This window comes from Cimex lectularius, unplaced genomic scaffold (assembly GCF_000648675.2).
Source record: "Cimex lectularius strain Harlan isolate CLEC.00 unplaced genomic scaffold, Clec_2.1 scaffold5, whole genome shotgun sequence".
In the NCBI taxonomy this organism is placed as follows: domain Eukaryota; kingdom Metazoa; phylum Arthropoda; class Insecta; order Hemiptera; family Cimicidae; genus Cimex; species Cimex lectularius.
In genome coordinates this window covers 1,873,152-1,900,313 of record NW_019392993.1, presented here as the reverse complement: position 1 = coordinate 1,900,313, position 27,162 = coordinate 1,873,152, and the positions used below count along the sequence as shown (strand labels likewise).

General features: G+C 37.4%; 3 protein-coding genes across 7 annotated transcripts in view; 2 read left to right on the top strand and 1 right to left on the bottom strand.

Moving 5' to 3' along the window:
• LOC106666214 (serine/threonine-protein phosphatase rdgC) overlaps positions 1 to 27,162 on the bottom strand; it is a 227,649-nt gene that overhangs the window by 5,931 nt on the left and 194,556 nt on the right. For all 4 annotated transcript variants that reach the window (XM_014393243.1, XM_014393245.1, XM_014393244.1 and 1 more), the window contains 6 exons: positions 23,502 to 23,538; positions 11,414 to 11,563; positions 3,524 to 3,604; positions 3,276 to 3,461; positions 2,963 to 3,224; positions 2,750 to 2,907 (listed from right to left, as the gene is read on the bottom strand). In XM_014393243.1, coding sequence (XP_014248729.1) covers positions 2,750 to 2,907; positions 2,963 to 3,224; positions 3,276 to 3,461; positions 3,524 to 3,604; positions 11,414 to 11,563; positions 23,502 to 23,538 — 874 coding nt within the window. The remainder of the gene's footprint in view (positions 1 to 2,749; positions 2,908 to 2,962; positions 3,225 to 3,275; positions 3,462 to 3,523; positions 3,605 to 11,413; positions 11,564 to 23,501; positions 23,539 to 27,162) is intronic.
• On the top strand, positions 56 to 1,376 carry LOC106666215 (calmodulin-4-like). Of its 2 annotated transcripts, XM_014393248.2 has the most exons (4): positions 56 to 355; positions 653 to 752; positions 826 to 1,155; positions 1,244 to 1,376. In XM_014393248.2, exons 1-3 carry the CDS (start codon positions 204 to 206, stop codon positions 1,132 to 1,134), a joined length of 561 nt encoding a protein of 186 aa, XP_014248734.1. In that variant the 5' UTR covers positions 56 to 203; the 3' UTR covers positions 1,135 to 1,155; positions 1,244 to 1,376. The 2 variants fall into 2 exon arrangements, with proteins under 2 accessions (XP_014248734.1, XP_014248733.1); XM_014393247.1 differs by lacking the exon at positions 1,244 to 1,376 and having other exon boundaries at positions 826 to 1,221.
• On the top strand, positions 1,714 to 2,665 carry LOC106666216 (calmodulin-like). Its single transcript, XM_014393250.2, has 3 exons — positions 1,714 to 2,011; positions 2,069 to 2,168; positions 2,241 to 2,665. Exons 1-3 carry the CDS (start codon positions 1,875 to 1,877, stop codon positions 2,541 to 2,543), a joined length of 540 nt encoding a protein of 179 aa, XP_014248736.1. The 5' UTR covers positions 1,714 to 1,874; the 3' UTR covers positions 2,544 to 2,665.

Genomic DNA, 27,162 nt, shown 5'->3' with positions numbered 1-27,162 from the left:
TCTGAACTGTAAATTTTCAATAGGAAGTTTTTACATTGCTTTATCTTTGAAAATAATTAGCAATAGAAAACATATGAAATTTTCATAAATCATATGTGGATTTCAAGAACCAGAGTATTCACTCACGAATTCAAGCACTCACACAAAAAGACACAATACACTGTGGCCAATTTTACATAAGATCCTTTACACCTCCGGCAGCCATGCTCGGTCTGATAAGTAGCAATTTGAAAGCCCTGAAAAATGTGGTCAGCCCCAATAAACTTTCAGGGGTTCGGTATTATTCCTCATGTGTCGAAGATGAAAGCCCCTTTACGGAACAAGAGCTTACTCGTTTTAGGGATATTTTTGTAAGGCAAGTAGACTATTTTTTACTTATAATCTTCTTGGAAATATACAAGTAAAATGGAAATTTTAAAGGTTAGTTGATACCCCAATGCCTCTGTACAATTTGTATTGTGCAACTCTTATCAAATATGTTTTTTTTTAAATTGTTTAAATTATAATTTTAATTAATTATAGCAATGCACTTATTAATCGTTTATTTTGAATGTCTCATTTAAAAAGTCAGTTATTGTTTCAGTTTCGTCAGGCAGAATGAAATGAAACACAGGCACAAAGATTAAAATTAATTATTTAAAATATGTTATAGGCATGACTTGGACCAAAATTGCAAGCTTGATCGGTGGGAATTTAACAACGTTTGCAGACATTTTATTGGGAGAAGTTACTACAGCACTGATTTAAATAAAGTAAAGTTAAACCCCGAATTAAATTCCTATTTTAACATTCCTCTTTATCAAAATATTTAACCATTTTTTGCAGATTTTCTGCAAAGTGGACAAAAATAAAGACGAGTACGTCGACTGGGACGAACTGCTGGTCCATTTAGGCTTGCGCTTCACAGAACAGAGCAAACAGTCGATGGTTATCGCGTTCAATATATTCGACAAAAATGCAGACGGCCTGATCCACTGGTGGGAGACGAAACAGGCACTCTTCTATCTCGGCGAAAACACCATGGCCGATAGTATTCGGTACAAATATGATCTTGTCGACACGGATCAGGATGAACAACTGACATTCCCCGAGTTCCTCAAATTTGTCTGTCAACATGTGAAGAAGTCAAACTGAAAATTGGATATAACTACCATGGTCAGATCCGAATCGGGTTTATTTGTAGAGAATTGCACTGTAAAATAAAGGTCACATAACATAAGCTTTATTTTTTAATTTGTTTTAGCTTCAGTACTATTTCAACAGGGAAGATTTAATTAAGTACAATGTTTCATGGCTGAAGAGTACAATCAGATTTTATATCATCAAAGCCTCCAGTTGTACATTTTAAAAATATACAATAAAAGTGATTCAATATTCATGAGAAAAACTACAAAACTTTATTTCAATTTAATTTTTAAACCATCCTAACCTCCAGAAAATTTAAGTTTATTTGGATGTCAGGATAGGTGAGATAGTATAGTTAATAATGTTAATTTATAATTTAATAAAATCAAATGTCCAATTAAAATGTTGATTTTTATATTTGAATTGCTTATTGAGAATGATAAAAAATGTAATGTTGTAGAACTAATGCAGAGGAAATTTACATTTCAAGAAGATTGCTTTCATTAACCTCATTTATGTCATTTAGGTTACCTAAATGAGGTTAATGAGGGCCAGGGTTGTTATTGTCCAAATGTAATTTTTAACTATCCATCATGAAATTTTTGCTTTATTTCATATTTAAATATAATCACATGTTATAAACAAAAGCTACTGAAAGTCAGAACACGCAATTTTGTTTTCAATGTAAAATTCTCTCTTCACATTTAATACAACACAACAAAGCTTTATTAATAAGCTCATAGTGCAGAATGTTACACAGTCATTTAGTAAACACCAGGACAATTTTATCACTACCAAGAATATTCAAAAGGCAACAGTCGAAGTGTGCAGAAGGCACCGAATTTTCCCCAGATGAAGTGGAGAAATTTCACCAATGTTTTTTAAAGTAAACACCTCGTTGAATGCGAATCAAACAGAATTTAATCCATGGTTGTTTTTCTAGATTTGATAGAGATGATGATAACAAACTTGATCGATGGGAATTTACAAACTTCGCTAAATGGGTGATAGGAACAGATTGTAACATAACTGACTTGAATAATGTGAGTTTAATCGAACTTTTCAAGACCGAATGCAATTGTATAATTAAATGTGTTTTTTTTTTTATGATGTAGATTTTCTCAAAGATTGATCAAAATAAGGATCAGTACATCTCGGTTGACGAATTGATGTCTCATTTGGAAAAGCGATATGTCGATCAGAGTAAGAAGCAAATTATGCAAACATTCTCTATATTTGATAAAAATTGTGATGGTCTGTTAAACTTCTGTGAGGCCAAGACAGCAATCATATACCTTGGCGAAGACATCTTGGTGAATAATCTCAAAGAAATATTCATGAGTGTGGACAAAGATAAAGATGATAGGATAGACTTAAAAGAGTTTGTTCAATTAATATGTCATGTTTTAAAAAATTAATTTTAAAGGTGGTCAGATTTGGTTCATGTATGTCTTTTGTTTTGATTCTGAAGTACTACTGGTGATTAGACAAACCTTTTTGCTTTAATAAATTTATAAACGTTAAGTCAATTATTTAAAAACTAAAATGTTATTTTAAATTTGAGTATTATACACCAGATGTGATTATAAATAACACTAACCCACTTAGAAATGTGTATATTTACCTCTCTTTTGGTAATATTTTCCTGAAATGTTGTCATGTATTGTACTAGACCAGTTGTTGGATCAAGAGTTGCCAGTTTTGTCCTCAACATGCGCCAAGGTAAGCTCAGTCCCGTGATTTTTTCAAGAATAATGCACCAATCACTTACATTTATTAGCCCTAAAAATAAATTTTATTAAGCAAAATCATTTTAATATTTTTTATACTGACAAACCTGTAGCATTTGGGTCTACGAGGGCGAACTCTTGCAAGAGTTTGTTCTTCGAACTATGCACTTTAGAAACGAGCTCCCTGATTGCTGAAGTTTCGATCAGGCTCACCCTCTGCCGGAATGTCAACATGCCGGCAGTGCTCGCTTTAGGCCCGGCTGTAAATTGGACGAAATGTCGTTTCAGCTCAGGGCCAACTAGTTTAAGATAAGCCCCTTTATTTGAACCAGTCTCATAATAATTGGAAGCGGAAAATATTGTTATAACCTGAAGGAAAAAAAAATTAAGGATTGACAAGATTGGTGTACAATTTCTGACCTTGTCGCCGTGAACAATTTCATAACCGTCAGGTTTGCACTCATGAGATCGCACTAAGTACAGCAAATTGTGCTTATTTAAAAATTTCTCGGTCACATCAGGCCCAAAATAAGTTCCAGCGCCTCTTAATGAGTTAGGAACACAGCCATCACTCCGCTGCGGATCAGACCAAAGGATGTCAAAAACCTAAAATTATAATCAGAAATAAATATTTAAAAATATCAAATATATATTTGCATTAATCTTACCTGCTTCCATTCTAATTTGTTTACATTTTCTGATGTTGTAACAACACCATCTATCACCGGGGGCCTCAGAAGAGATAGATACTGGAAAAAAATGCTAAGTGATTTCAGCAGTTCAGTATCACTTAAGAATATCATGGTTATAACGATATTAATAAGCATCATTATTATAAATAAATTATGTTTATACAGATGTCATGGAACTGGAAAGATAATTGGTTTAATTTTGAAGATTGTGGTAGGTACTCGTAGGTCTACCTTACAAAAATGTAAGTGCAAATAGTCGACAAAATAATCTGTTCTTTCCTGTGCCAATTCTTTCAATAAACTATCATCGATTCTATTCACTGAGTGTGAATTTATTGGCTCTGGGCCTTGTCATGACTAGGATCACGGATGGAGATTTGTATAGGACTTATCAGCCGGCCTTAATCCATGGCCATTGTGCGGTGTTCCCTCTGCCGACCTACTTTAGCCTTACTTCGGATGTCATTTCTTTAATAAGATAGCACGGTTCGGTAAATAACTTTTGGGATGGTAGTGCTTAGACGTTGACATACATTCGAGTGATCGAAATTGAACATCGTGCTCGTTTCCTGTGTGAATAGACCCTAAACGCCTCGTTGGTTCGGTAATTTAGACCCTTTGTCAAAAACGGCAACGATTTGTTCGGTTTCGATGGTTCTATTGACTAAAATGTTTCCCATGACGTGTAAATTATTGTAAATGACCAAAAAGAATAAGTTCAAATTTGTATAAAACACCTCCTGTCCAGTCCAATGTAAATATGACGGGTTCGAATTCAGTGCCGCTGGATTCGAACACGGGCACTTTACCTTAAAGTCGCCCCCTTTCTACTTTAACAGGACTTTAACCGTGAAGTGTTGTCACTCCATGATGCGAGTTCACTCAACCCGTGGCTGGGATGCAATATCCCCCTTAAGCCAGATGCCCAGGAGATCGACGCTTCCCAACCAACGGCACCGGAAAAAACGGAACTGATGTTGCTAAAGGGGTCCCTCAACATGCGGTCGCCACCCGTTATAAGAATCGGAGGGCAAACCATCAAGACGCCGACTGTGATGACCTACCTGGGCGTCAGGATGTCAGCCGGATTGAGGTATGGCGCCAACGCAAGATATGTTAGGGATAAAATTCCAGCCCGTGTTGCTGCCATAAGGGCCATGTGTGGCGCAGCGTGGGGCCTTTCTTACAAGCAGGTAAATTTATTATTCGGCGTTGTGCCAATCAGTCCTTTTGTATGCAGCCCCCGCGTGGGCGCGCGGACTGAGGGCAGCCGATTGGGCAATACTTCTGAGCGCACAAAGAACGGCGTTGTTGGCCATAACGCAGGCATACCGAACGACCTCAACTGATGCCCTACAGGTCATAGCAGGAAGGCCACCGCTTGACTTGCAGGCAAGGGCAGTAACAGCCGACTGGGAATTGGCAAACGGACGACAGCCCAGCATCCCAGTAACGAATGCACGAGATGCGGATAGATGGATGCGTGAAGAATGGCAGCGCCGGTGGGATAGATCAACCATAGGCAGGCACACGTACCAATTATTTCCCAACGTGAATAGCAGGATTGCAGCCAAGCACGTGCAGGTGGACCACTACATGGCGCAGCTCTTGACGGGGCATGGCGATTTTGCGGCCAAGCTGTACAAATTCCGTCTGAACTCCAGCCCATTATGCCCCTGCGGGAACCAAGAGACAGTAGACCATGTTGCCCTATCGTGCGAAATGTATTGTATTCCCCGGACGAGATGGCTATTTGAAACAAATAGAGAGGTAGCAAACGTAAGCTCATTGCAAGGCGTCATTGCAAACCCGGATGGTTATAAGGCCACACAAAAATTTTGGAAGGCCGTAATGCCCCAAAAAGGCTGGCCCGCCTAAAACGCAGTACCTAACATGAAGCACCGTCCAAGCACTATGTCCATAGTTATGCTAGACACATCGCTCTTCCCCCATGTCCCAGCCGGACGCCTCCGCGTGGCCCATCCTGGGGGCGCCATTGTGGCGCCGCAAAGTTCCGGCGGGGGAATTTGAGCCAAAACCACTAGGCAGTGAAAGCCAGCCGTTACCTGCACAGCTCTTATAAGGGCCTAGAAGCGGGACACATGTAGAGAAGACCTAGTGGTTCCCAACCAACAGGGTTATGCTTCGAAGAGGCCTGTCAGCTAAGTCATTTCAGCCGCAAACGCAAGCAAACTATCGGGTTGTCCGGAAAATAATGCAGGATTTTAAGTTTTCATTAAAAAAAATCTATATAAAATATTCTGTTTACGTTTACAGGATTACTCATTTGTATGAATGCAAATGATATTGTTTGTTTACCTCTGTAGCATTCCGCTACTTGGAAATAATTCAGTCATCCTTATAATGTCAAAGCGAGAATTTCGTACGATTTTCTTTTACGAGTTTAAACTCGGCCGAAGCGGAGCCCAAACGGCTAGAAACATTAACCAAGTCTGGGGCGAGGGTTGTGTTAATGAGTGCACTGTGCAAAGGTGGTTTAAAAAATTTCGGGAGGGAGATTTCAGCCTTGATGATGAAGAAGGTCGTGGAAGGCCTTCCTCTCTTAATGATGATGTTCTGCGATCAGTGGTGGAAGAAAACCCCAAAACAACTGTTCGAGAACTTGCAGAGCAACTCAAAGTCAGTAAAACGACCGTCGCTGACCACCTCAAGGCGATTGGAAAAGTGAAAAAACTCGAAAATTGGGTTCCACACTCATTAAACGATCGCCAAAAAATCAGCGCTTTGATGTTTGTGCCTCACTTCTTTGTCGAAACAAAAATGACCCATTTCTGGCCAGAATTGTTACATGTGACGAAAAGTGGATTCTCTACGATAACACTAGACGTTCTGGACAGTGGCTCGACAAAGGAGAAGCTCCAAAGCCCCCAACTCATCAAAAAAAGGTAATGGTTACGGTATGGTGGGCTTCATTTGGTTTAATACACTACAGCTTCTTAAATCCTGGCGAAACCATCAATGCTGAATCATACTGTAACCAAATTAATACCATGCATCAGAAATTGGCAGTAATGAAGCCCTCTTTGGTCAATCGGAAAGGGCCCATTTTGTTGCATGACAACGCTCGACCACATGTGTCACGTGTAACGTCACAAAAATTATTGGAGCTTGGCTATGAAACTTTGCCTCACCCACCCTACTCTCCGGACCTCTCGCCTACTGACTACCATTTTTTTAGACACCTGGACAACTACTTACAACACATAATATTCAAAAATCAAACGGAACTGGAAAATGCATTTATTGACTTTATCAATTCTAAAAATTCTGAATTCTACTCAGACGGAATTAATAAGTTACCAAGACGTTGGGAGAAATGTATTGAGAGTATGGGAAATTATTTTGATTAAAGAACATTGCTTTAAAGTAACTAGTTTCTTTTTTTTTGTTTAATACCAAAATCCTGCATTATTTTCCGGACAACCCAATATAATCTAGCCTAATACTAATTAAATTCATAGGTCAGTTGCACGAATAAATAGAATGGTAGCACTATATTACACCATCACCCCTCACTACTAATAAATAACCAGAAACTCGCTATCGTGGCTTAACCATTCTTAAATTCGAGCGTATGCGGTCTCTGTGACAAGCTTCTGTTATGTGGGATAAATTGAGTAACCTTTTTCCTGAGAAGAGGCACCTGCGCGGACTTTGGCCCAAGTGCGGGTGACGTGTGTCAACCGCGCATGACCTATCCTCAATCAGGTAAGGACGATTCCTCGCCTACGGCTCAGGCCCTCGGGGGGCCATGTAAATAGGCACTTAACTCGCCAGTTACAGCACGTACCGCGATGTCTACTTCTTAACTACTATTTGAACTAATTTTGATTTATGGTAAAGAGGTGAGAGTGAAAATTTGAAAAATAACTGAGGCAAAAAGCAAAAATGTGGTTTAATAAGAAGAAATATGACCATATAACGATTAAATACTGTATGTTTTATTTATTTACTTCAAACCTGCATATAATTTTTATGTATAAAAAGTATAATAATAAAATAAAACAAAAAGAGAAAATGGAATAACTAAGCAAAGAAAAATTGTCCGGAAACTATTTACAGATATCGGATTGGGAGGGTTTTTGGAAGAAAAGAAATTTGTTACAATACGTATTTCATTTAAAACTAGGCATGAGATTTTCGAGAAAATTATATTTAAATAACCTAGCCATCCCTAACCATTAAATTTAAATAGTAATAATATACTACAAAATCAAAAAAGTAAAGAAAAATAAAATCAATTACAGCAGTACGAAATTTCAATGCACTACAAATAATAAATACTATATTTCAAAAATATATAGTGGAATAAAAACAACACTTATGTAGTTNTTTTGTTCATTTTAGGGTGAAGAATCTACTGGAGAAGTTTGTAGCACGAGTAGCAATTCACCCTGTATATATAAAAATCTTGCTATCAACTGGAACTCCGTATAGGAGTACGCCAATTGGCGTCCACCAGAAAGAACGACGATTTTCAAATTTTTTCTCTTACCGATTTTCTGTTTAGTTACATCGATAGCGCTAATCAGGTCAGAATTCATTTATTACCGCAAATTGGATATATACATTTTTCAGATGTGCTATCATACTTCCTTCCTTTTATGCCCATTGATAACTGGAGTCCATCATATACGATTGCTATCCATAATGACACCATTTGGCGTCCTGTTTTTTTCCTTACTTCTCCGAATCCCACTTCTTGGCCTGGGTAATGTTGCATCCTGTATCGCTGAACAAACGGACATACAAAATGCCGAATTTTCTCATTACTCATTGACGTTCGGCAATTAATGCCTAATGATAGTATTACAAATTATTATTATTATTTATTGTTCATAATTGAATGTTACAATCGTTAAATTTATACATTTCGTAAAGTTAAAAAAATAATAATTATTACAATTAAAATTAATTGTTTATTATTATAATTTATTATTTACACGGTCTTAATAGTTTTTCTTTGTTTCCCGACGCGAATCGGCGTCTATATACGGACGCTGTTTTGCCCTGGACGCCGGTTTAAATGTAAAATTTCTTCGAGGGGACGCCAAGTTGGTAGGAACATGTGTATGTATATATATATATATATATAGAGAGAGAGAGAGAGAGAGAGAGAGAGAGTGACTGGCGATAAGTGTCGGAAATTTCAGGTGTTTTTGCATGCAACAAAAAACTTCCTGTAAATCCCTCTCCAAATCTCAACGGTAAAGGAGTAGTTTCAGGTTTTGGGTTTGTCCTTTATTTTTCAACTTTGGTCCACTAAATTGCTTATAAACTTCAGAATGACTGACTATAGAAAAATCTGGTTTGTTTGTGCCACCCGAAAGTACGTTAAATTTGCTGTAAGGAAACCTTTACATTACTGAATTGATGAAAAAATTCCGCACGAAAAATTCAGAACAAACAAAAATGTTGAAATTTGGAATTTTTTGAAAATGTTGGATAGTAGCTGTTAGTATCTACAAACTCTTGGAACTTTGCAAATTCTCTCAAAAGAACCGATTTCCCTCAGTCTCCGATCAAGTCGTAGGAAAGTTGAAAAGTCTCAATGTGGAAAACGAGCTTGGTATTCTCTCCTTGTAGCAATAGCATTACTGTCAACCGCAAAAGAAATGATGAAACGTCAATATGTGCATTAGGAAACAAATCCATAATTTAAATCACAAACCTGAGGACATTGTCAGCTGATAACAGAAAGCAAACTGATTGAATGGAACAGTAAAGAACTGACACGAAACTCAAGTGACATACGGATTTCTTGGAAAAATTGAGCGTACCTCCCTTCATCCACGCTAGTTTTTTTCTCAACAAAATACAAAATTTTTGAGCCTTCCAGCGCAATCCAAAAAGGTGAGTATACAGCTGGAAGCTAATTGAATGGAGAACTTTTGAGGGAATTTGCAAAGCTCCAGGAGTTTGTAGTTTATTAACAGTTACCAATCGAACATTTTCAAAAAATTCCAAATTTCAACATTTTTGTTTTTTCTGAATTATTCCTGCAGCATTTTTTCACCGATTCTGCAGGTTTTCTTACCGAAAATTTAACGTTCTGTAATCTGACACAAACCAGATTTTTATAGAATCAAAAGTTGTAAAGTTCATAAGCAATTTAATGGACTTCAGTGGAAAAGTCGAATAATAACCCCCCTCTTTAACGTTAATAAATTAATTAAGGTTTTTAGTTGAGATAAAAAAGTCAATGGCACGAGCGGGATTCGAACCCACGATCTTCGGCTAGATACGCTGCTGCTCTACCACTTGAGCACCTCGATCCACTCGGACACTAACTTCCCATCTCAACCCCATCTTTTGAATTTTCCCTCCTTTTTGCCATTTTTCAAATGTCGTGTAATCTATTTGATTCTCGGCGACAAACGGCGACATTTGAAAAATGGCAAAAAGGAGGGAAAATTCAAAAGGTGGGGTTGAGATGGGAAGTTAGTACCCGAGTTGATCGAAGTCACAATAGCGCAAATGATAGAGTAGTGGCGTATCAAGCCGAAGGTCGTGGGTTCGAATACTGCTCGTGACACTGACTTTTTTATTTCAACTAAAAACCTTAATTAATTGAAAGATATTAATTGGTCAAGCGGACCTCGAAAACTAATGAATTATATGCATTGTTTCAAATTGGGAGAGGGAATGATCGGTTTTTCCACGAATATGTAAAATATTCGTTTTTTTGCCCAAAAATCGAAATGAAATGGCCACGGAGAGCTTTAGTGAAGTATACTTCATTTAAATCATGGCCATTTAATTTGTCGTCGAGAATCCAATCCGATTACACGACATTTGAAAAATGGCAAAAAGGAGTGAAAATTCAAAAGGTGGGGTTGAGATAGGAAGTTAGTGTCCGAGTGGATCGAGGTCACGATAGCTCAAGTGGTAGATCAGCGGCGTATTTGTTCTAAAAGTTCTTAACAAGATTTTTGACATCTTGTTATAGTTATGGGCAGTTTGTTATAATTTTTGCATGCTGACTTGATTTCAAAGGATCCGCAGGATACATTTTACCCAAACCAAAACTTATCCAAAACGAATAGAATAGAATCCATTCTACCGCCCCTATTTTCCTCGTAATTTTTCCTTTAGTCTACCAAATTTTTCAAATCAATGTCCCATCAACCCTTAAATTTACAAAATTACATACCATAAAAACTGGGATAAGAAACATCGAGAAAAAAGGGCTCTTATATTTCGCAGTTTTAATTGGACACTCATTATTATTTTTTTATTCTGCTACTATGTATTGTGCACTATGTACAAGATTTAAAAATGCAAAAAGTTTATGCTTTTTTACAAAAACTTTGTGTGCATGTGGCAAAACTTGGCTCAAAAAGTCCAAATTTTCCCCATCATTTTTTTTTAAACTTTGGATTAATAAAAGGGAAAGTCTATGTAACGACCAAAGAGCGATCAACAGCGGAAAAACAACGGACCAGTCCGTCAAACCCAGGCCAGCGGCATTTTTTTGGCAATAGTCCGAATAGAAGTCGGACTGGAAGTGGTTGGCGTTGATGTATTGCCCTGGGACAGCATCCAATTAGGCTTACCATTCCTTCCAGCAACCCTTGGCCCGGTTCATCGATCGTCATTCGGATCTGTAGAGCGTCTTCAAAAGGATGTCGATTCAAAATGCTACGTTGACGGCTTTGTCCCGTACTCGAGCGATCTTCCTACTTAGTCGTTGTTTCCCCTTGTCAAAGAAAATAAGGGGCGGTTTGATCCTTTCCTCTCCTATAGATCAGTTTGACTCTTTCTTTCAAAATTGATAATTGAGCCTTCTCTTATAGAAAATAAAAACATTTGTAAACACAGTTCAAGATATAATTGTGACCTCACCTTCTGCCGGTCGATCGTTTTAAGCCATTCGATATCCGTGCTGTCGGATATGCCTCCATGCACGATGAGCACCTTGTTGTTAACGAGGGTCCCCAGTGGAAGCCACCTGTACACGGTCTCGATAAGCTTGAGCAGCCTTTCTGCATTGTGCTGTAAACAAAATCAAGCAGTTTGTACAAAATTAAATTTCAGCTTGTTTTGAGAGGGACGAAGAAGAAAACAGGCCCTGACGCTCCTGCTCGTTTATTGGGTTTTGCCGTGCCTATGCTCAAAAGGGAGAGATAAGAGTCTGAGATGGATTGTCGTTAACCCGGCTGCTCGCCTTTCGCCCATTTCCCTTTAACACTAATCGCTCGAGAATTTTCTACCTTCCAAAATAAGATTGCTGCTTCGTAATCGATAAAATGGAAAGATAAATTAAAAATCGAGCGTATTATCAAAACAAGCACAATTTAACGTATACTTCAAAAACTATCTAAATTTTTGTCCGTTTTTTCCAAATTGTATCTTATCCAGTTATAAAACCACGTTGTAGCCTGAGTCCGTTATTGTTTCCACTCTTCCTGGATGATCTCCCTGACTGTTTTCAATATGGAATTTACAGAGGACCGTTTTATATATATATATNCTCCTTCTAAGATTTCAAATCTAGACCTAGCGTACCTATCACACTCTGCGAGGTAGTGCCTTGCCGTTTCTTCTTTTATTTCGCAGAAGCGGCAAAAGGGATCTGGTAGGACAGTGGACCGTTAGTGGATGATTCTTCAGAACCTACATCACACCAGACCGCATCTCACGAATTCTGAATAATCATTCTATTATACTCCGACGATGTTGTAATCCTGGCAAAAAAGCAAAAAAATATCAATGCGTTGGAGGCAACTGGAATTTTTCAGTAAAGTCCAAAATGACGGTCTTCAGAAGAGGTGGCAGACTTGTCGACAATGAGAGTTGGAACTTCAAAGGAGCGCCCATCGAAATAGTAAATAAATATAAATATCTGGGAATAATTTTCAACCCCCCCCACTTTCCCTTAACCTACATTTCAAAAGGAAAATCCAAACAGGTAAATTTGCTGTGAATTCTGTATGGCAGAACTTCATACCGCAGGTCATACCTGTCAACAGCAAATTCAAACCGTTTTTAGTCGTGTGTCGCTCTATAGTGCGTTAAGCCAGGAACACACTTACCCGATGCTACGCCATGCGACGCTACCCGACGCCTTGCCACGTTTTGGTGGGGTGTGCACATCTATTCGACGCAAGCACACGTCGCGTACAGTCCACAGCGTTTGTCACAATAATCACTACCACAATCGCAACGCATCTTTTGTTCTTAATGCACTATTTTGAGCAAAACCTTGTTAGTTAAATTCATTATATCAAAAAGTTTCTCAAAGGAGATTTATCGGGAAAGTTTATTGCAGAAACTACAGAACTACGAATATTTGACGACTCTGTTCTTACTAAACCCATAAAACAAAAAGCCTACATAGCAAACTTGCCAATCCTCTTTTCTGACGGGCATTTCAGATCCCTTTCATGTAAATGTCCTCCGTTGTACGTTGTTGTTTGAATCTCGTTGAATTTTATTTTTCAAACAGCTTGGACTCGTTTTTATGAGCCCCCTTTAAATCAGACCCTTTTACAGTCGTCGGCAGATTAGAAGTGTTTTACGTGTCTTATCTTCCACAGTCGGATTTGCATTTTCGCTTTCTCGGTCTCTGCAATTCTGGAGAAGTTTCCAGCTGTGTACAAGAGCTAAGAAATGGTTATATTGACGCCCTAACCACTCGGCCACCGCTATCCCCAAGTCTAATAACACGTGTAAAGTTAAGTTTACTAAGTCTGACATCAAGAGGTGTAGTTTTATAAATATTCAGATCTGAAAGGAGGTCATTGTGGGTCTGAGAGACACAACAACGCAGATTGGTTCTTATTGCGGGTATTTTTTAGAATGTACTATGCTTTTATTTGTAAATATAAAGCAAAAATACATAGACATGTTGATGAAAATATTTAATATAAGTAATTGACCTAAACTTTTGTAGTTCCATGTATTAAAAGGCAATGCTTTATAATATCCTGGAAAAAGTCAAAACTTTTTAAGGCCACGTTTTGTGATTTATGCCATAATTTTTTTTATTTGAAACTTAATTTATAACTTTACCACCATATTAATGAAATGTGACATGCAGCGTCTTCCACAACAGACATCTCTACTCACCCTTGGTGAAGGTCTCTACTTCAAGAAATATTAAACCGTGCATACAAACGCACACGGGTAGTAAAAAAACCTACTCTAAAACTTACCGACCGCACTATGGGATAAAAAAATTGAGTCGTAGTAGACGGTAGATAGAGTAAAATGCCGTAAAATCGTGGTTTTATGAAATGAAATGAAAATGTACTGAATTCAATTATATATTTAGTTTAAAGAAAGTGAAGTTATAAAAATAAATAAAATCACACTACGGCTATGTATGACAACCGTCTGCCGGACAAAGGGGCAAAAATTTTTTTTTAATGTGTGGTGAATAGTGACCGTTAGTCGATGATTATTCAGAAATCGTGAGATGCGGTCTGGTGTGATGTAGGTTTCAGAAAAACATTTTTTTTTATCGTGCCAACGATTCGATCTTTATTGAGATCATCTTCAAGGTCTGGGATTTACAAACATTGTTTAAATTTAACAAAAACATGTAGGATGTGGAAAAAAGTGAATTTATACAATGCAAAAAAATTTATTTTTTAATATTTCTATCAAAGTATTTCTACTTACTCGGTGTTTGTTTTCTGCGTAATTGTGCCATTTTTGCGTGTCGTGTTGAGAGTGCCAGTGAGATACTGTTGTTTTATGTGGATTTTGAAGGGGTGGGGTAGGAAGTTTTTTTAATATTCTTTTTTAACAAACATTATTATTATTTTTCAATGAATTAATATTTATGAAAAGTATTGGCCGAGATAAAAAAGTCAGTCACAGCGGGATTCGAACCGTTTTTTCAATTTGTTTCAATTAATTAATCTTTATGTAAGGTATTGGTTGAGATAAAAACGTCAGTGTCCGGATAGCTCAAGTGGTACAGCAGCGGCGTATTTAGCCGAAGATCGTGGGTTCGAATCCCGCTCGTTACCCTGACTTTTTTCTCTCGACCAATACCTTTCATAAATATTAATTAATTGAAAAATTTTAATTGGTCAATCGGACCACGAACTGTAATGGACTTATTATTATTAAACTTATTTACTCTGTGTTCTAACAATTTGAGCAGGGCATCTCATTAGTAATCTCTAGGAAAAATATACCTGTTAAATATAATATTAAGTGACATAAAAAAGCTTTAATAATTAAAATATGAAGTCTATCCTTTCCTTTAACTCCAGTTTTCTTTAACAAAGTTTACTAAGTTGTAACACTGAGAATTATTTAATGAGGCGATTGTAAATTCTCTTGTTAATGAGGACAGACCTAAGTGTCTCAATCTGAATTCTGCCAGAATCAGACACTCTGCTAAGAAATGCTTCTCTGGCCTTTCTATTGCATAGGGAACACTGATTGAGGCAGTTATCTCTTGTTGGATTACAGTTGAGAGGAAGCAACTCACATTTTTACAAACCAGCAAGCAAACGGGGCAGAGGAAATTCTGGCACTCTCAGACATATTAAATAAGTTTCCATCTAGGGCAAGTTTCTTATGCAATAGGAATCAAGATGACTTATGGGCCTGTGATAAACATTTAAGCCGGGAACACACTTTCCCGATACTACGCCATGCGACGCTACCCGACGCCTTGCCACGTTTTGGTGGGGTGTGCACATCTATCCGACGCAAGCACACGTCGCGTACAGTCCACAGCGTTTGTCACAATAATCACTACCACAATCGCAACGCATCTTTTGTTCTTAATGCACTATTTTGAGCAAAACCTTGTAATAAATTGTTAGTTAAATTCATTATATCAGAAAATCGTATTCCGGTGTTTTGATTAATTTTCTACCAAACCATTAAAATTAATTTTTTAAATAAAAATAACTAATTTTTAATCACAGTTAATTTTGTTTATATTAAAATTGAAACAACAACGTACAACGGAGGACATTTACATGAAAGGGATCTGAAATGCCCGTCTGAAAAGAGGATTGGCAATTTTGCTACGTAGGCTTTTTGTTTTATGGGTTTAGTAAGAACAGAGTCGTCAAATATTCGTAGTTCTGTAGTTTCTGCAATAAACGTTCCCGATAAATCTCCTTTGAGAAACTTTCTGACATACCTCTTTTCTAGTGCTACATTCCCATTGACCCGAGGATTTATTATTAATCCATTGTCTAATGGATCCGCGTTTTTGACAGTTTGATAAGCCACAAGGGTTCAGGGCCAATACGTGTCCACTTTGAACTTGGCCAACTTTTCGGCCTCTTCGTTGTCCCTAGAAGCCCTGGTACCCAGACAAGGGTAATTTTTTTTATCTTCCACAATGTCTGACAGAGCTCTAATCCCAAATGACTCGGGACTTTACCGTCGATGCGGCAATTGCCTTCCAAGATGGCTGGCTGTCCGAATAGAAGGCTATTCGTATATTGACAATCCCCAGACTTTTTATCTCCTTGGAACAGTGTTCAAGATCCACAGTTTACGCTTGAAAGGCAATGGCATATTGTCCAATGCTTATATGAATTCTCGTCCTTGGTTTATTACATCAACAGGAACAAAACATTAGTTTTATGCTAAGCTTTTGAGTTTGAATGTTTCAACATCGTCAGAGCTTGATTAAAAAGATTTATACATTACAAATTTATACATATACATATGCCGACAGCAATAGAAACATACGAGCTATCGTAAATAAAGACAAGAAACAAATTTTTTTAAAAATTCATTCCTCTTTGCGTTTAATCTCAAGAATATATGAACGAATAAAATTCTAATAAAATTAGGAGGGTCTTAATCAAAATTCTTTATAAGCAAAAATATCTATCAATGTCGAATTGAAAACAAAAAATAAATGGAGAAAACAACACATCTATGACTTTAAGACACCAAAAACCAATCCCGCAGCATGCCACACATAATTTAAAAAAAAATACACTTTTTTATTGCATTTATTTGATATGTACAACTAAAAATATTGTATTAAGTAAATATGTTCGTACATGTTTAATTTGTCATTTGAGTGTTTTGTAGGAGAAGTTGCCCGGTGGCAACACTCCTCCACAATGGAATCTTTTCAATCTTCACTCAATGAGAAGGTCTCGGGGCCTTTTTCGGTTCAGCTATCTCGGAGGATTTTCAGGAAGGGTCGGAAGTGATAAATGTCGTACTAATAGATTATTGTGTGTGTTCAGTGTTTGAAGAAGTTTTTTCTAGCGGGTTTTGATGAGTTTATGTACAAACGGGATGTGTAAGTCGTTATGGATAGTGTAATTTGAAACGTAAAAAGGAACATTTGTAATTTGACGGAGAATTTTAGGATTGATTGGACGTTGGGAATTCGAATCCTTGGTTGAGCCCCACACTGCACAACCGTACGCCCAGAGAGGTTTAATCATTGTTTGTAAATTAAAAGTTCGTTTGCTATGTCTAATTCACTAATTTCGTGGTCCGCTTGACCAATTAATATATTACAATTAATTAAGGTTTTTTAGTTGAGATAAAAAAAGTCAAGGGCATGAGCGGGATTCCAACCCACTATCTTCGGCTGGATACGCCGCTGCTCTACCTCTTGAGCTATCGTGACCTCGATCCACTCGGACACTAACTTCCCATCTCGACCCCACCTTTTGAATTTTCCCTCATTTTTGCCATTTTTCAAGCGGACCACGAAATTGGTGAATTTAATGATTTAAAATGAAGTATACTTCACTAAAGCTCTCCGTGGCGTTTCATTTGTCGTTGAGAATCCAATCCGATTACACGACATTTGAAAAATGGCAAAAAGGAGGGAAAATTCAAAAGGTGGGGTCGAGATGGGAAGTTAGTGTCCGAGTGGATCGAGGTCACAATAGCTCAAGTGGTAGAGCAGCGGCGTATTTAGCCGAAGACCGTGGGTTCGAATCCCGCTCGTGCCATTGACCTTTTTATCTCAACTAAAAACCTTAATTAATTGCTATGTCTAATTTTGATCTAAGTAGTCTTTTTAATAATTTCGGTTTGTTTGCTGTCTTTTTAACCTTGTGCGGGGATTCCTAGTCAGCCGTTTATTCATGAGAATTCCAAGATAATGCACAAGGTCAGTGGTAGGCAAAAGGAGTCCATTTATAGGAATCCATTTACTGCAGGACAGATATTTTTACGTAAGGTATCTGTACGCTTTTCGTTAGGATCATCTTCATTCTCCACTTTGTGAACCATCCTGTTAATTCATTCAGGTGTTGTAAGGGTTGAGTATTAATTGAGGGGTTCGAATTACGTGTAAGAATCGCTGTATCATCAGCGAATGTATGTGTTGAAATGTTAACATGTGTATATTAAAAATAGAAATGCGCCAAGTATGCTTCCCTGAGGAACACCCGCCCTAAAGCGTTTGTAAGGTAAGAATTCAGTTCCCTGACGAACTCGGAAAAATCGGATCGTCAGATAAGATAGCATGAGACTGTATGTATGAGGGAGCATGTTCTTCAGTTTCTGAAGCAAGCCCAAATGCCAGACTCGATCGAAGACCTGCTCTAAATCAAGAAAGACACCCAATCAATGCTTTGTTCGAGGGAAGAGGCTATATTTTCAGCAACACGAAGAAACAACACAATTTTGATTTCGAAAAAATACAAATAAATACTAAACACTGAAAAAAATACAAACGCAACTTTCTAGAAATGGTCTATAGTAACAGAGACACACAAACAGCATTAATTATAAAACAGATACATGTAAAACTCGGTCGTCGCTACGACTACATCATAAATTAAATAAACTATTAAACTTTACTTTTATAAATTAATCATTTTATGTAAGGTTTTTGGTTAAAATGAAAAAGTTAGGGCCACGAGCGGGATTCGAACGCACGACCTTCGGCTGAATACGCCGCTGCTCTACCACTTGAGCTATCGTGACCTCGATCCACTCGGGCACTAACATCCCATCTCAACCCCACCTTTTGAGTTTTCCCTCCTTTTTGCCATTTTTCAAATGTCGTGTAATCAGGATTCGATTCTCGGCGACATATAAAGTGGCCACGGGGAGCTTTAGTGAATATATATTTCGTTTTACTTATTAAATCCATCATATATCGTGGTCCGATTGACCAAATAATTTCTTTCAATTAATTAATCTTTTCATGTAAGGTTTTTGGTTGAAATGAAATGGTTGAAAAATGGCAAAAAAGAGGGAAAATTGTAGGTTGAGATGGGAAGTTGGTGTCCGAGTCGTGTCGAAGTCACGAAAGCTCAAATGGTCGAATTGCGGCGTATTTAGGCGAAGGTCGTGGGTTCGAATCCCGATCGTGGCACTCATTTTTTCATTTCAACCAAAAACCTTCCATAAAAAGATTAATTAATCGAAAGAAGTAATTTAGTCAATGGACCACTAAATATAATGGATTTATTTTTATATTTCCATTTCCTTTGTTAACAATTAACATCCTTTCAAATATTGAATAACCCCGAATCACAAATCCGATCCAGAAAATCTCCATTCTTGACTTCCTCCGAGTTAAATAAAACCTCCAATGATGAAAGAAAATTTCTCAGCTTTACGGCGTCCCCCACCCTGTCAGAATCATATAAAAACAGCAGAATACAAATTCACGTCTCACAACAATTTCACACAACACCAATATGACACCACAAGAATAGCACAGCGCTTTATCTGAGTATGAAATCCTTGGTTCAAAGTTTATGTTTACAACTGTATTTTTTCTATCAACATATGTTTTCTAGTTCACGCACGCTCTGAAGATGACCCCAATATAGGTCGAAATGTCGGCCAAAAATTGAAAAAGGTGTTTTTGTTTCAATTTTCAGTATTTGTTCAATAAACTACAATACGAATAATAAAGTTTGACAATGGACAGCAGAAAAGTTTAATTGTTAGGGCTATGTATATATCGAGACTTTTCTCTTTAACAATACTCTTCTAACACTCTCACATACCAAAACACATACACTTTTTTTTTTAAATTATACTTATTGATCCTACAATTACATAAGTAAATTGTTTAAATAATTCTGCTTCGGTGCTAACAATTTTTTCATTTGGCAAGTCCAAGATTAGAGTTTTAGGGGCTGAATAGATTTGGTTTGTTCCGTAGAAAAAGAAGACCTAATCCAAACAAAACCGGATCGAACTTACCGCCGATTGGTACCCAAAAATCCCACCATAATAAATTTCTTATTCAAAATAGATTAATTATTTTAATCGAAACTTTTACGGGGAAGGAAACGGCAAATTACACCACACACAGTACCTCGACCCTGAGACCAGACAAATGCGACTTTCACGGAAAAGCAACCTGCATAATTGAAGCGAAATTAAATTGTCTTCTTTCACGACACGCAGTGCCTGGCACATGCTACCTCGACCGACACTAGATGTAATGAAATTTGTTAAACTTATAACAGGAAGTCGTCCAGAAAAAATAGACAAACAATTTCAAATTCATTATTGCCATTATTTGAGAAATGGTTTAAATAAATTTGGTTACAAAGGAAGAAAAAATGTTTATAAATATAATAATATTAATATTTATATATTATAAATTGTTTGCTATTAATTTTTGGCATAACTAATAAACATAAAATGTCGTATCATGGCTATGTGTAATAATATAAATTTTTTAAGGATTAAGCTCATATTCCCCTAACCCTAATCGACTTTCACTGTTTTCTTTAAGTTTCATTATTATTTTCTCTTTTCTTCTTTTTTACATTTTACCCAGACACTGAATCCAGCGCTGCACCCGGAGGACGCATGCCATGAGAAGACAGCCAGTGCTGGCACTCATTTTAATAGATTAAGGGGCAAGGAAGTCTCGGGGTCATCGTCGTTTTAGGAGACGTGGTGGATTCTCGGGATGGGAATATGAGGAGAGGGCTCTAGCGGTAGAGTTAGGATGGATCGATAGGTTGGTATGAGATTTTTGGAATCGGGAATGGATCAGTTCGTGGACAAAAGGAACGTTGAGGTCTTTGTGGATAGTGAGGTTAGAGACGTAAAAAGGAGCTTTGACGATTTGGCTGAGGACTTTTGATTGGAAGGACTGGATACGCTGGATATTGGGTGGTTTGGCGGAACCCCACAGTTCCACACCGTATGTCCAATGTGGTCGCAGTAAAGTCTTGAATAAGGTCAGTTTAGTGCTGATGGTCAACCCGGATTTTGTTCCTAGTAGTCTGCGTAATTGTCCAAGTCTTCTGTTGAGTTGTTGTCTTTTAAGTCTTGTGTCGGGATTCCACGTCACTCTGCTGTCAAGGTATAGTCCTAGGTATTTGACTTGAGTGAAAGTCGGTATCTCTTCATTGCTGATGTATATTGGAGGGCAAGACTGCTTTTTCAAAGTGAACGTACGTTGGATGCACTTTTCTCCACTTTTACACCAACCTTAGATGAGCTCAAGGTGTTCTTAGATATTAGAGGTAGCTTGGGTAGGATTCAAGTTAGAGGACAAAATTGCGGTATCATCCGCGTAGGTGGTAATGACGGTGTTGGGGTGAGTAGGTAGGTCAGTAGTATAGATGGTATAAAGGATAGGACCAAGGATACTCCCTTGTGGGACACCGGCTTGTATTGCCCTGATTTCAGAGAACTCGTTACCGCACCTCACTCTGAAGCAGCGGTTTGTTATGTAGGATTTCAGGATAAGGTAATAAGGAGTGGGTAGGAAGGGTTTGAGTTTATAAAGTATGCCCGGGTGCCGCACCCTGTCCAAAGCTTCTGCTATATCTAGGAGCGCACACAACGATTACTATCTATGCGGATGAAAACGCAACTTCGTATTCTGAACTGAATTCTATCCAAGCAACTACCAACATCAAAGATCACTATGACCTACCAAAAATTTGTGCAAAAAGGGGAGGACAAGGCTAAATTGGTAAACTGTACTCAGCGCACATTTACAATAAGAAAAACTGACATGTGCTCCACTGCACGTCAACAACAAGGAGCTACCGATTCCACGCAAGTCACATGCTTTGGACTTCGACTGAGTACTTAGACATCAGTCCAATTCGCGTTGGTGTCCCACAATGGAGCATTCTTAGTAGATTTTTTTATACCATTTATACATCTCATTTTCCTTTACGACCCAATAACATGATTACCACCTATGTAGACAGTACCACAATTTTGTCTTCTAACCTCCAACACCCAAGATTAGCTTGAGCTTTCCTGACTGCACTAAAAAAGTGGTAGACAAGACAATGAAGAAACATTTACACATATACTATGAAAAAGCATCTACAATGCATAATAGCAAGGCGCTACCGACTTCATTTAAGTCAGATAGGACTATACATAGACAGCAAACTAACTGTATCCCCACAGAAGGGTTAAGAGACAACAAAGTAACAGTAGACTACGACATATCATATGTAACCATGATGACTTCTGAAAGGACGATGCCGTCGAGACCTCGCCACTTACTATTTCATACTGAGTCCCGATTTTGGCTAGTTTCACTTTACTTATGTCCTCCGGGTGACATGCTGCCGAAGTGAGAGTGTCGTGACTGAGAAAAACCCACGTATTTGTAATATGCATTAATATGTACAAGATACACATAAATTAATATAGAAAAGTATCAATTAAAACAGTTCAAAACATTGACCAAATAAATAAGAAAGTTTGAAAGCAAAGTTTTCTGTTTTGTTTTGAAAAATAAACTTTACTTGTAAAAGTGAAAAAATCGATGTTTATCCAGAAAAATATATGAAATTTTGTTGTAAACTAACTTGTTTTATGTATGTGGCGGTAAAGGCCTTCTTTTCGTCTTTTTATTTATTTTTGCGATTCTGGCATCCCGTGGAATGCTAGGCCCTGAATTCTTTCCGCTCCATTCCACCGTGAAATGTTTTCAGAAAAACTCCGACGTTCGATTACAAAACGACCTCAGAAACAAATTGACAACCGATAAATCTTTAATTAATCGATTTAAAGGGATAAATCGTGGATTCTCCGGGAGAAAATGAAAACGGTTTAGAGGTAAAATGAAATTTCCCCCTATAAATAAAGAACGAATCGGACAAATAAAATCGTCCGTTAATTACAAAGCTTTTATTGTTTTGTGTAACATTATTGAGGATTTTGTTCAAACAGATTGTCTTTTTATTGCCAAAATTATCTAAACACACATTTTTATAATACTATTAACGATAGGCCATGCGAGGTACTTAATTTTGTGCCAAAGCATGTAGAAAAAGGTTTCTCCAATTCCTCGGTTCCGTATAGAGAGCTTAGGGGGTGCAACCCGATGTGAGAATTGTTCTTGAGCACGGCAGCAAATTCCTCGGTCCCCTGTTGTAATTCTTGGAGAAAACAGGGTTGTTTTTATTGTATACAGTGCTGATATTGTTGCGTACCGTGATAGATTGAAAGTATTTATTAGCGTGAAACCGTCTCAGAGGGTCCATGGTGGACTATTGAATACCCCCATCGACTCTCAATTTTATTAGTTATATAATAGGTGTAAATAGTGATGGAGGAATATCGAGCACTCCACCACTCTAACTGAGTGAACGGTATGTAGATATGATCTTTACGACTGATTACGTTGGAGGCTGAGACTAGCTTATGATAGCTCCTGGAGCATGTAATCTCGGTGGCTGGACGGATAATCCCGAGGTCCGACCCCGGACTGCAAACACTCGAGGCCGGTCGGTAATTTATTGTAAATTATGAAAGCTGGAATTGCCGGTGGATTGGGAGAAGTCTTACGCTCAATTCTATTCACGCGTCTATGTTAAAATGCGTGCACAGATTTGAGCTTATATAAATCAGTAAATAAGAAAATAAATAAGACTATATTATACAGAATTACGTTCACTACTATTTTACGTGGAGCATTAGTTAAAAGTATTGAAATTGCTCAAGTTTTTATGATTTTTTTAGGGGGTGAGAGGGATGAATAACTAATGATGAACAAAAATGATTATTTTATTACCTTATATTTTAGCTTGACTTCTCTGATGAATCCGTACCTGGAAATTAAAACACAATTGAAATTATTAATGTTGTTGCAGCTTTATTTGTAGCTGAATGTAATTACTGTAAGTATATAAAAAATCTGTGTAACAATATAAATAAACAACGTTTAAGTGTTGTAGATTGAGTATTTGTACAACAAGAATTATCCACTAATTATTACGTGAATGAGTTGTGTGCTCTACAGGACAGATTATCACCTGGACACGTCGTGCTGGAGGGCAACAAACGTGCGGATGGAACTTTACTATCGTGATCCGACCCGCTGACGATAAATTCGTTGAGACGATAAGATACAAAAGTTTAATTATGTTAAGTAAACAAAATGCAAGTTTTGTCATTACATTCGTCAAGAATAGTACAAATTAATTCATTTTTATCCCGCTATTAAAACATGAAAAAACTCCTCAAAATCATAAAATGCATTAACAGTGAGGAATTTTGTTACTTTAAGTTTAAATTACAATTAATTAAGGTTTTTAGTTGAGATAAAAAAGTCAATGGCACCTGGCCATTTCATTTCGATTTTTGGGCAAAAAAAACGAGTTTTTTACATACTCGTGGAAAAACTGATCATTCTCTCTCCCGATTTGAAACAATGCATATAATTCATTAGTTTTCGAGGTCCGCTTGACCAATTTATATCTTTCAATTAATTAAGGTTTTTAGTTGAGATAAAAAAGTCAGTGTCATGAGCAGGATTCGAACCCACGACCTTCGGCTTGATACGCCATTACTCTATCACTTGCGCTATTGTGACTTCGATCAACTCGGGCACTAACTTCCCATCTCAACCCCACCTTTTGAATTTTCCCTCCTTTTTGCCATTTTTCAAATGTCGCCGTTTGTCGCCGAGAATCAAATAGATTACACGACATTTGAAAAATGGCAAAAAGGAGGGAAAATTGAAAAGGTGGGGTTGAGATGGGAAGGTTGTGCCCGAGGGGGACGAAGTCGCGGTAGCTTAAGTGGTAGAGCAGCGGCGTATCTAGCTGAAGATCGTGGGTTCGAATCCCGCTCATGACACTGACTTTTTGCCTCAACTAAAAACCTTAATTAGTTGAAAGATTATTCGAAATCGTGAGATGCGGTCTGGTGTGACGTAGTTTTAGGAAAGTATTTCTTTATCGTGTCAACGTTTCGATCTTTATTAAGGTCATCTTCAGGGCCTGGGACTTACAAACGTGTGATGTGAAAAAAGTGAATTTATATAATGCAAAAAAATATTTTTTTATTTTCAATAAAAGTATTTCTACTCACTCAAAGTGTTTGTCTTCTGTGTAATTGTGCCATTCTTGCGTGTCGTGTTGAGAGTGCCAGTGAGATATTACTGTTTTATGTTTGATTTTGAAGGGGTGGGGAAGGAAGTCGGTATAGAAAAGACATTTTTGTATAAGGAGTCGGCTTCTATGAGGTGAAAAGAGCCGACGAAGGGAAAAAACGTTGGTAATGGTTCGGCCAGATTATCCTTTCAGGATTATATAGATGGGGATAATTAGGAACAGGAAAGCTAAATTGTTGGAAAATTAGACTATGTAAAAATGTTTGATGTGTGGAATGTGATGTGATGATATATGTATTTTATCTATATTGAGTTGGATTAACGATATTGGCGTAGTTGCGACTGAGTTTACATGTAATTGATGCTGTGTTTATCACAAACCTACATCACACCAGACCGCATCTCACGATTTCTGAATAATCTTCGACTAACGGTCACTAATCACCATATATTTGCGATTTTTAATTCTGTTTTTTATACTCAATCATAAACTATTTTAGTTAAAAAGAAACAGACAAAAAAATAAATAAAGTTGTTTCTTTGTGTTCGAAGTGTCTAATTCTCAAATTATCTTTTGCCAACAAAAGCCGGATTGTGTCTGAGTTGATGCGATTTTGAGTAAACACAGTGTTTTACGGACAAAAAAGTAATAAAACATTTCTTCAATAAACAACATAACCGGCCTGCAATGAAAGAAAAAGGGCCATTTTACCTTGAAACCCTATGCTACTTTCACATTTCCCTTTCTATAACTGAGTCAATTTCAAAGGAAAGCTAAATTTTTGAAAAATTAGACTATGTAAAAATATTTGATGTGTGGAATGTGATGAATGTTTTATATGTTATAATATGTGTTTTGTGTGATGTGATGATATTTGTATGTTATTGATATTGGATTTGATTAATGATATTGGCGTAGCTGTGACTGAGTTGACATGTATCTGTTCTGTAATTGATGCCATTTTTCATTTTTCATTGGCAAAATGGTGGGAAAATTGAAAAGGTGGGATTGGGATGGGAAGTTAGTGTCCGAGTGAATCGAGGTCACGATAGCTCAGGTGGTAGAGCAGCGGCGTATCTAACCGAAGATCGTGGGTTCGAATGTGTCGAATCGAATTTGTGACAGTGATTTTTTTATCTCAACCAAAACCTTAATTAATTGAAAAGAATTTATTTGGTCAAGCGGACCACGAAACCTAATAAAATGTAATAAGCAAAATGAAGTACAAATTAGTAAAGCTCTCCGTGGCCATTTCATTTGTCGCTGAGAATCAAATAGATCACATGACATTTGAAAAATAGCAAAACGCAATTGAAAAATGGCAAAAAGTAGGGAAAATTCAAAATGTGAGATTGGGATGGGAAGTTAGTGTCCGAGTGGATCGAAGTCACGAGAGCTCAAGTGGTAGAGCAGCGGCATATTTAGCCGAAGGTCGTGGGTTCGAATCCCGCTCGTGACTTTTTTATCTCAACCAAAACCTTAATTAATTGAATAGGCTATAATGAAGAGGTGTATTAGACTTAAGACGAAATGCATCGAAAAAAAAATTAAATTATAGAGTACTTAAATAAAATATCATTATGGGTGGATAGGAACAAATAAAGAAAAGAAACCAAGAATCCATGTTTATTTTTTCCGTTTTTGTATGTCATGAAGCAATTTTAAGCTTTTCTGTTAATAATTTTCATCCGATATTGGGATTTTTTATTCGCTTTCAAAATAAATAATTGATTATTTAGAATAAAGAAGCACTATCCAGAATTGATTATCCCCTAATTCCATTTAAAAGGGGGGATTAAAGGAAATTAGACTCTTTCACCCCTATCCAAAGTACTTCGTGATTCAATTGAAATTTCCTGTTTTGCATCAAATCGGCCGTGTAAAATAACACCGTCGGATTTAGGAATTCTTTTGTACATTAAACACAAACCACGGAATGTTTTTAATTTTGACCATGCGGTATTGGTTGAGTGTCGATTTAAAAAACGTTCTTTTTTCATGATATATCAAAAATTCCGTCGAATCCACTCTGTCAAAAAACCGACCGCCACCCGTTATTTTGTGAATTTGACAGCGGGAATTGGCCCATATTCTGCCGACACGGTTCAACAATTTTGGAAATGACGATAAGAGCAAAGGGGACTGGGTTTATGCCGGCCATTCATGCTGGACAAAGAGGTTCAACCAGATGCTATCCAGGCTGATCACAGAAACAGGACCCGTCAACTATGTCCCTCTGAGGGTCAGTCGCATGGCAACGGGCAGATGGCTCTTTCAAAAGATAATAGGCACACGTTTCACCAACGGAACTAATTATGATATACAAAATGTTATGAA